General features: G+C 44.3%; 1 protein-coding gene across 2 annotated transcripts in view; it reads right to left on the bottom strand.

The window, feature by feature from the left end:
- Positions 1–9,724, bottom strand: part of mepcea (methylphosphate capping enzyme a) — a 9,789-nt gene extending 65 nt beyond the window's left edge. The window contains exons 1-5 of one of the 2 annotated variants that reach the window (XM_079738002.1): positions 9,496–9,724; positions 6,921–9,056; positions 3,463–3,681; positions 2,983–3,106; positions 1–2,337 (exon numbers count right to left, since the gene is read on the bottom strand). The exon at positions 1–2,337 is cut by the window's left edge and continues 65 nt beyond it. In XM_079738002.1, coding sequence (XP_079594128.1) covers positions 2,303–2,337; positions 2,983–3,106; positions 3,463–3,681; positions 6,921–9,002 — 2,460 coding nt within the window. In that variant the 5' untranslated portion in view covers positions 9,003–9,056; positions 9,496–9,724 and the 3' untranslated portion in view covers positions 1–2,302. Of the gene's footprint in view, positions 2,338–2,982; positions 3,107–3,462; positions 3,682–6,920; positions 9,057–9,492 lie in introns of both variants that reach the window. The other variant, XM_079738001.1, reaches the window with a different exon arrangement.
- Positions 9,725–10,566: the final 842 nt, after the last annotated feature.

Genomic DNA, 10,566 nt, shown 5'->3' on the forward strand with positions numbered 1-10,566 from the left:
TAAGCGCAGTCGTTAACTGCCGTAGACAGGATTTATGTATTGACATTTCTGAGTTAAACAAAGACCATTTCATTTTATGGTTCTAGATTCTAACCAATAAGACCCTTTCCTGTGTGATCAAGCTGTCAGATTTCTAAAATTCAGAATGTTGTCTGGTTAATTAACTGCCACGTTACGCAGAAAATGTCAATTCATAAATGCCATCTACAGTTACAAAGAATATATGAATTCCCACAATCTTATCAGTGCAAAGAACCTCTTAATTAATCCATCTTGGATTAATAAAAGTACATTTTATCTTTCTCTTTAAACAACCATGAAGACTACATGACACTCAACTAAACACCTGCTCCATCTCACATTTGGCCTTCCTGAATAATCCAACCAGGAACATGAGAAAACAGTTTTGGAAGCCATCAAAATGAGCTTAATAAAACAGTTAGTCTTGCAATAAAACAAAAATAGCTATGAAAATTGTAGGCAAAAATAGGGCTTTCAATTTATCGGAGAATCGGATTGTCTAAAATTTGGGCGCATACCCTGACTAGGGGTTCGATAAACCCTGTAGACAGATCAAATATCATATACTTAAATCTGTAAATTACATAATGTAATCTGCTATTTAACAGAGGAACAGCCTAAATTGTCTATATGATTTATATATGAAAAATCGAACTGGTCAGAATTACTATGAAAGGGTAGGCTTACTTTTATTTCTAAAGAGATCTGACTGAAATTAATATTTAGCAGACTCAGTGTCTTCAGATAACCCCTTCGTTAAATGAGTTAACCAAAAAAAGAAACTGGCGTGGGCAGGTAGCATTTAGTATTGTATGTAATATATTGATTAACAGAGCTGGATAAGCTTTGGTACAAGAACTCTGAACTACAACATTGGCAGCAAACATGAAAACAAGATGAATATGAACATGACAAAAAAAGTTCAACATATTCAAAAGCATAACAAAAGTTATAAAACAAAACTTTATTACATCAATTACTTTTCTTGAAAAGGAAACAAAAAGGATCCCTCGTGACCGCTGAACTCTGTCATAACGTTTTTTTAGTCACCCAAAAATGAACAAAAAACCATGGGTACCAATGGATTTTCAAAATATGAGTTTGGATTGATTTTCCTAAAAATAAAAAAATGGTTTATTTGAGGAGATTTGCAAATTAAGAGCGCAGGTGGATACAACATGGCTAAACATGGGAGAATTTCCAGTGTGCGACAGTTTAAACCTGGACTTCCAACGTTGGGCTGAACACATGAAAAGCCAAAAAACAGATCACACTTTAACACCTCTGTATAAAGACATAGGTCTTCGTGAAGATCTTTTGCAGAGTAATTGATACATCTTTGAGATCTCATGGGATATCATATAGGATAAATATGGCTTTGCTTTAGAAAAGGAAAAGCCCATTGCTGATGTTTTCTTGTTTAATAATCATAAAAGTCCCCCCATGCTGGCTGGCTGAACCCCTGCTCTGGTGTCATCATAACCCAATTACTCATGTTATGCAAATTGACTTATGCGTTACATTTTTTTTTACATATGAAAATATAAAAACATTGCAGATAAACGTACCCTGACATTGTTAAATAATTTAGATAAAGTAACAACCTCAAAACCACCTTTGTATTTTTTATAGTCATTCCCTGCTTAGCATTTAAACTGTCAATAACTCGATCGACAGGAATAACTCGTCTAAATAAGTAGACAGAGGGTCAGATTACAAAAATATTTAAAATGTTGGAGTGTTCTTCTATCAGACATAAATCTTTCGCTTTGTGTCGTCCGACACCTCTAATGAACCCAAGATACGCTTTGATCAACAACGAATAATAATTTTTCTGTACATTTGTACAATTAATGTGATTGAAAGACTGGAATTGTTCTGATGACACCAAACAAAACAAAACAAAACAAGAAAACATCAGCAATGCCATGCCAAAACTTAATTTACAAAAACATCAAATGTGTAGAGTAATTACAATATACTAAAAACATTTAAATACTCATTACGGAATCGGGTTAAGGTGGTCATTACTAAAAAACTCCCCACAGCAGGGAAGATCCTTCCGAGTTGATCCGACCTTCCGTAAAGAGTTTGAAACCTTTTATTCTTGATAAGGGTACTCGATCTGTGTAAAAATGATCACCCAGCGTTGGTCTCCATCTGTGTGCTCTGCGGGGGTCCGGAATCTGTCGGGGTGTAATTAATCCTAGTCTGTCGGTTGGGGAGGGGCGGGTCGCTCACTCACATTCAATGATCTTCAAGGATCTTCAAGGCAGTGCGGTCATTTGTGAAACAAGTAGATCGGTCTCTGGAAACCTGGGAGAACGGGCAAGGAGGGGATTATGTTAACGTTAAGGAGCTCTGGAAGCTGACCAGGTCGAGGGTTAGAGGCTGAAAATACTTTGTTTGAGAGCCCTGAATGCTATTTGTTTGAAAATGTCAACTGTTACATTATCGTTAATATAATTGGATAAATACGGTTGAAAAGTACTGAAAGCAAAATAGTGTTCTGCTATAGAAGAATAAAAAAAATGCATGATGGTACTGTAGGTGGAATTAGATTATGAACGGCTTTAGAATAAATGTAGGAAGCATAAAGAAAAATCTGCCTTCTCCTATGTTAGTGAGGAGAAGGAGAAGGCAGGTGGGAGTGTCCACCTAGATGTATGCTGGATAGATCAGTCTAGATCCATCATACATCTCGGTGGACCCTCCCAATTGTGATGTCACTAAAACATAGGAAAAGGCAGATTTAGTTGGAATGCACTAGAGCCCAAAGAGGTTTTGGTGATCACACCAAACGTCAGCCCAATGCACACGCACGTCAGCACCATGCACACGCACGTCAGCACTGTGCACACTCACATCAGCACTGTGCATCTACGCCTCAACATATTACACCCACACATCAGCTGGAAACAAATCGGAAGGAAAATTCTGAAATTTTTCTGAAAAAGTTACCCTTCGCCGAAGTGTTAGGCGTTCCGATGAACTCATAGCTGGCGAAGCCGACTTCGGTGGTCAGGTAGTTGGTGAACTGGTCTGGCTTGAGGCGAATGCTCTTGTAGTTCTTGCTAATGATTTCCTGTGAAGACCCAATAGAAAACATCCAAACGTCTAACAAAATCCTTTTGGAACTTCAAATTTGAGCTATAGACTCGGAACGGTAAACATTTTTTCAATGGCATCATTTTACCAAAGACCATTTTGAAAAATGAGGATGCCAATATATACACGTTATAGTATCGACATATTTATGTCGGAAAAAATATCCCACCCACTAGAAATTGGTAAACAACGATTTGAGTACTTGTTTTGAGACAAACTCAAGTGATTTGACGGCGAAAACATGTAAAAAATGTGAATGAATCATTCAGTATTCAGCCGCCTCCTTAACCCCTGCCCCTCCCTCCAGCCTCTTACGACATCACTTCCTCTTACGGTGAGCTTATTCCTGCGGACGTAGGTGTCCCAGGGCTGGGGCTCCAGGACGAAGAGGCCCCCGGGACGAAGGTGTCGGTAGGCCCGCTGGAAGAACCTCTTCAGCCCCTCGTCGCCCCAGTTCAGGTGCACCCACTTGGTGACGCTCAGGCACAGGATGACGTCGTACTCGGGCCGCTGGGTGAGCAGCAGCCGGTCGCACTCCAGCACGTAGTTGGCCTGGAAACCACACATCACATGACCACATTTAAAAAATACAACCCAAAAAGCTATGAGAGGAGGGGGAACTGTTTGGTGTGATCCCCAGTGTGTGCACTCTAACCTGGAGGCTTCCTTACCCCTACCTGCTCCTCTATGAAATACATCTGAATGTCACTGGGATTAGCAGTGGATAATAGGTAAATGACTATATAGTAGGCCATAATAGATTCATCCGTCCAAGTTTAAACTAACTGGAGGATTCTTACACATTAAATAAATGTTTATCTTTTGTTTACATTTCAACTGGACCTAATTTATAGTTACATTTAGTGGACACATTTATCCAAAGCATGAACAAAGAGAAATAACAATATATCGCTGTACAAGTGCCAAGCACTTAAAATTGCTAGGTAAACCCATACCCGTATACAGCAATGAAAGCTAGGATAAAATGCTGCACGATGCTAAGTACTATTTATAAGTGCCAGGACGCATAGACATACGAGGTGGGAGGCTATCGGACTCCAGGTCATCTCTGAACAAGTGAGTCTTAAGTACGGCTGATCGATTTGGGGAAATAATCCAATTGCTCTTTTAAAATTCTTTGTGTTCTGTATTATTCACTAAACAAGCTATAAACCCTTCTTTAGTATGACCCACACAACATTGGAAGCAGTCAACATATAAACTAGGGGTGCAACGGATCACAAAACTCACGGCTCGGCTCGTGTCACGGTTTTTAAGTCACGGGTCGGATCATTTTCGGATCAACAACAACAAAAAAGATTACTAGACAAATGTGACTTTAAATAAAATCTTCAAATGTGTATAAACAAAATAAAGTGAAAAATTAGGTAATAATCCTATTTCCTTTAAGCATAGTAAATATTTTAAAAAATAGCTTGTTTCCAAATAAAATAAAAACTTTCCAATGTATATATTAAATATTGTAATATAAAACAATATAAAAGTGCAAACTGAGGCATTATTCCTTCTTCTTTTAAACATGGATAGTGAATAAAATAGAAATAACTTGCCAACATAAAATAAAAACTTAACTCAAGATGTCCTTCCAATGTATAAATCCCCCAAGTATCGTAGCGAAATACAGTTTCCGTCGTGTTTTTTATTTGGCATTTTGTAAATCCATTGATTTCTGTTGGAGGACTCATTGCTCGTTGACCAGAAACGGAAAGGGGGGCTGGTTGTAGTCTTTTTGCTCGGTTCTAGCCCTACTGTTGATACGGGAACCGAGCGAAAGACTACAACCAAACATAAACAGCCCCCTGTCCGATTCCGGTCTGGTTTCCACTCCAAAGGGATTTACAAATTGCCAAATAACCAGTGTTTAACGGCGTTAGGTAACGCCGTTATTCTTTCAGCAACGGGGTAATCTAACTCAAGCCGTTACTGTATGTTAAATGGGGTGCATTACTATGAATTGATTGAATAAACAAACACAAACTGTTAGTGAGGAGACCGGGTGGGTTAACAACGAGATAAGCAATTATGATTGGCTAAAGCAGAGTCATGTTCATGGTAGCTAATCGGAGCCAGTGTTTTTACACACAAGCCAGGACACATGCGCCACACACACACACACACCAAACAGATTCGATGAAGCAGCAGAATTGGCGAGTCCGGAGCAATCCGATGAAAAGTTGGCATTTTCTTTAGTATTCTGCAGATGTTCCACAGCCTTTGCAACTAAGCAAATTAAAATTCAGGTGGAAGTATATCAGGGCCTTGAATGGGCAGTTCAACCATTTAACACATTAAGGCCAAGTGAAAACTGCTCAGAAAAATCCAAATTCTTTGACAAATAGCAACTTTCTTTTTTTACAATAACGCAAATAGTTACTTTCCCTGGTAAATAGTTACTTTTATTACAGAGTAATTCAGTTACTAACTCAGTTACTTTTCGGAACAAGTAGTGAGTAACTATAACTAATTATTTTTCTAAAGTAACGTTCCGAACACTGCAATAACACATGACAGAAACTGTATTTCCCTACGATACTTGATTGGGAACATCAACGAACACCACTAACCACTCGTTGAGTTGCACATTTCTGAAAACGAATGTTTAGGGTTGTTTTAAGGACAGGTTTGTGAATGCCCATAGCTAGCCATTCTGAAGCAGGCAGGGGCTATTTGAAATGAGCCAAATACCCGAGACAGGACCAATAGTCAACTTTTCGGTGTCAACCACCATATCTCATCCTAGACACACCAGAAAGGGGGCTCAATGTGCTAATTACCGGAATTGTCCTTTAAACATGCGCCGATCACGTGAACAACTTTTTTGATTTTGCATGGTCAGCCGATCCGCGGATCACTTGCGTTCAGAACCGTGAGGGTTGATCCGTACGGATCACGGGTAATCCGTGCTCCGTTGCACCACTAATATAAACTGCTCTTTCCTTTAGGCAAGGCCTTTATGTTGAGATAAATGGATATTATAACATCTTTATTTAACTATTGAATTTTAAAAGAAAAATAAATACGAATCTTGCTGATCTCCAGTCATTAACAGTAACAAATCAAATTTACAGCTTTTGCGATTTGCATATCGCGTTCTATTACATCGGGATGTCGGTTTGAATTCGATCAATCCTCCAGCCCTAGTCTTGAGTCTCTCGCGGAAGCTAGTGAGCGACTCTGTGGTTCTGATATTGGCAAGGCTGATGTTGTTTATAACAATCATGCACAACAACTTGAATTTTAACTTGGTGCATGACATATTCTGGTCATCTCAAGTTAGTAACTTAGAGCTGCCTTAATACACTGGATGTTGTTTGGTTTGACTACAGGCTAGATTGACGCACAGACCTATATTTAGGAATATTTAAAAAGAGAAACAATTTATTAACAAAGTTAAATAAAAATAGGTCGTCAATATTATATGAACTGAAATCCAATTTCTAAAAACATCCCAGACACCGACAGAAACTTATTTCAATAATATATAACATTTTTATCTCAAAGTAAAAGTCAATCTATCAACATTATCCCCAAGTTAACATGACTATGTCATGACAGCTACATTAACAATACTAGGCAGCCTGCTTTGTGCTTTGTTAAATAAACAAGAACCGTTTACAGATATTCAGTCTTAAAAATTTGCTTACCCAACATCCTGCCAGGATGTTATTATCAAGCGCGCGCACACACACACACACACACACACACACACACACACACACACACACACACACACACACACACACACACACACACACACACACACACTTTACCTTGAGGAAGGAGACGTTGGAGGGGAACACTCCTGGCTGGACGGGGGGCTGCTCCGTGAGCGGGGGGGCCGCGATGGGACCCCTGGTGCGGAGAGACAGGGGGAAGTGGCAGCCTCCAGGACCGCCGGCGGGATCATCACAGTTCTCCATCGCCACCTCCTCCATCCTGCTCCTCTGCAGCTCCCTCCTCCTCCTCCTGCTCTCAAGATCCTCCTTCTGTAACTCGTCCGCGCCCCCCTTTGTTCCCTCCCTCGTTCCCTCCTCCTCCTTCATCTGCTCCTCCTTCCTCTGCTCCTCCTTCCTCTGCTCGTGCACCTCTTTTGTCCCCAGTTCTTTCCCTTCATGCTCCTCCTTTCCGTCTTGGAGCTCCTTGGTTCCCCGGTCCTCCAACTCTTGCTCCTCCTCCTTCTTCCCCTCCCCTTCTTCTGCATGACGGCTGACACCTCCCCCTCCTCCTCCTCCTCTTTCCACCACCGCCTCTCCATTCTCCCCCTTGCCTCCCACCTCCATGTGCTCCTCCTGTTGGTCCCCAGCTGCCTTCACCCCCCCCTGGCTCCTCCTCCTCCTCCCCTCCTCCTCCTCCTCCTCCCGGGCCTGCCGGGTCTCCAGGTCAGACAGGTAGTGTCTGATGTTCTTGCGCGCCGCGCGCACCAGCCCGCCGTCGATGTCCACGCCCAGAATGCGCGCCGGCCGCAGCGCCTTGGCCACGTAGAGGGTCACGTGTCCGGCGTTGCAGCCCAGGTCCAGCACGTCCTTCCCCCGGAACCACTCGGGGCGCAGCACGCGGAGGCGGGGGTCCTCGCTGGAGCTGGGGTTGCGGTAGCCGTAGTATTTGTTGTAGTTGCCGTACTGGAACTTAGTCGGCTGCGGCTTGTGCTGGTTGTAGGGCTGGTGGTGCTGCTGCCGCCCCCCATTTCCGGTCTTGGGGCCCGTCCTTGGCGTGCCGAAGCCCTGGGTCCCCGGAGGTCTGGGCCCGTGTTGTTTGGTGACCGCGCTGCACGACGTCACGGGGAGATCCGTTTTCCCTGAGTTGCGGCGGCGTCTCCGCCTGCCGGCGTGCTGATTGGTCACGGCCGGCAGAGCAGGCGACGTCACAGTGTCATCGCGGGTGCTCTGCGCTTGCTCCGGGGCGCACGCCTGCACGTCCTCCCTGGCGCCGTGCGAGGTGGGCTCTTTAGCGGCACTGGGGGCCTCCTCTGCGATGGCTGCACTGGGTTCACTGGGGGCGGGGGGGCTCGGGTCGACGTCCATGCCTGGGGCGGGTTTCCCTTCGGAGCCCTTTCCTGAATCTGATGACAGGTGGAGCTGCTGTACCGCCGTCCCACCTCCTCCAACTCCACCTCCTCCACCTCCTCCACCTCCTCCGTGGTGTCTGTTGCGGTTCCTCCTCCGCCCGCCACTCTTGAGCGGTGACACGAGCACGTTGCCGTCGGGAACGCCGCTGTTGAGGTTCAGCGGGTCGGTGATGTCCCGCGGGATCAGGATCTCCACCGGCTCTCGGTTCTTGGAGGGAAGTGGCGAGGACTTGGGCGTCTCCGCATTCAAAGCCTTGTTCACCTCCTCGTCCAGCAGGCTGTTGAGGTTCAGGGGGTCGAAGATGTTCCCGCCCAACAGGAAGTTAGAGGGAAGCACCGAGTCGCTCTCGGAGTTGGCCCTCCGTCGTCTCTTTCCCGACGCTGGGTGGTTGAAACCAAAATTGGCCGTGTTCCTGCGCTTGGACAACCTCGGCTGCGGCTGATGCTGTTGTTGTGGTGGTGGTGGGGGTTGTTGATGTTGCTGTTGTTGTTTTGAAGTTTGCAGGGAACTGCTGTGATTTATATGGTTTTCATCTCCTTCCGGTTTCTGACACAACTTCTCAGAGTTGGGGCAAATCTCTATCAAACTCGTATGGTTTGGAAGGACCAAGCTGGCAGCTAAGGGACAGTTGGCGGTGATGTCTGAACTGTCTGTTCTGTCAGCAGACAGTTTCACCTCCGTCATGACGGAAATGTTGTTGCAGGCTGCAGTGCATCCCAATAGCTGCAGAGACGGAGTTAAACCAGACCCTGTCTTGCCATTATTCATCCCCTCATCTACCGACATTTCTATGTTTACTATTGTCCAAATATTGATGCATACATGGAAGCCTCTGTGAATCTGCAAGTGAAAGCAAAACACACAAGTGTCAATCACGAGGTCGACTTTCTAATCAATTAACAAAGCTATGCCGTCTTCACACAAACTTGCAATGCATGCATACACACACCAGCGACAGACATGCAATGCAAGGGCTTACCGGACTGAGCATTGGAGTTAAGGAGAAGATAATGCTACACAGTTCACTGGCTACTGGGTTAGCGCTGAGCAACTCTCTGCACTAGCAGGAGGAGCGGGCCAGAGGAAGACTCACCACTACGTACACTCAACGTTACGGTTCAAGTTGAACATGCAGCGACTACAACCGCCAGAACGCTCCTCTTATCTATGTTGCCTTTTCGCTGCAAAGTGCAAATTTTGCATTTTAAGTCACGACTAACGTGATTTGCCATGTGCCATTAATTCTGTATCGAAAATCAAAATAACAGTGTCTCACCACCTCAGCAGCTCCCCACGCCTCCAGTCGTTCCGACTGTCACCGTTCACTTTCCGCCGGAGCTAACGTTAGCGTGGCTAACGCCAACCACCGTATATTATCAACAGAGCCGCATACACCGTACACCGTGAAGTATTATGTGTCCGTGCCTCAGAGCTGCTTCTCTCTCTCTGGCTCGACACAAAAGTGCCCTGCTCCGTCACTCCTCCAGTGAACTCCTCGCACGTTCTCCCTCCAGGCAGGTCCGTGGATGAATAAATTATTCCGTTTGCTAGTCGGGCATGGCGGCGCATCCGGCCGCCTTCCGCACTCACAAGTGGGATGTGTCCAAAAGATGGGTCTCAGCTTACCCGCGCCAAATTCTCCAGTCCAGTGGTACTGTTATAGACAGGAATACATAGTTAAAATATATATACAATGTGTGTGTGTGTGTGTGTGTGTGTGTGTGTGTGTGTGTGTGTGTGTGTGTGCGTGTGTGTGCGCGCGCGTTGGCGTGCGTGCATGGGTGTTTGTTCGTGCGTGTGTGGTGTGTGTGTGTGTGTGTGTGCGTGTGTGTGTGCGTGAGTGTGTGTACTTATTCACACGCTTATCGAGGATTGGTTTACAAGTTTAAGAACAATTAAAAAATGTATCTTTCAATCTAATAGTAGACAAGCAGACATGTATTCAACTCCTTGTCTGTCATTGAAGACAAACTTCTAAGAGTTTAACAGTGAACTGACTTTATACCGCTAGAGGGAGACAAAGCTTTAGTAATGGTATGTTATGGCCTACCCTTTATTCTAAAAGTAGTAGCACCTCTTTCCCGCTGTCACTCAAATTCAAGTTCAAAATAGCTTTATTGGAATGGGAAACAAATGTTTTCATTGGCAAAGCAGGTGAAAAATTAGGCCAAAGGTAAATTATGAATTAAGTCGAGTGGAATGAGTCTATTTATGTGGAGTTTGAGATCCTTCTCTCATAACAGGTCAAAAATTGTGCCGCTGTGATCGCACATTATTGAAGTTCCCCCTACAGATATGGCCGTTTCTTAGTGGTGTGTTTTCAAAGTCCTTGCATGTCTGTGTAATCTGT

The sequence above is a fragment of the Pollachius pollachius genome, assembly GCF_949987615.1.
Source record: "Pollachius pollachius genome assembly, chromosome: 6".
Classification (NCBI taxonomy): Eukaryota; Metazoa; Chordata; class Actinopteri; order Gadiformes; family Gadidae; genus Pollachius; species Pollachius pollachius.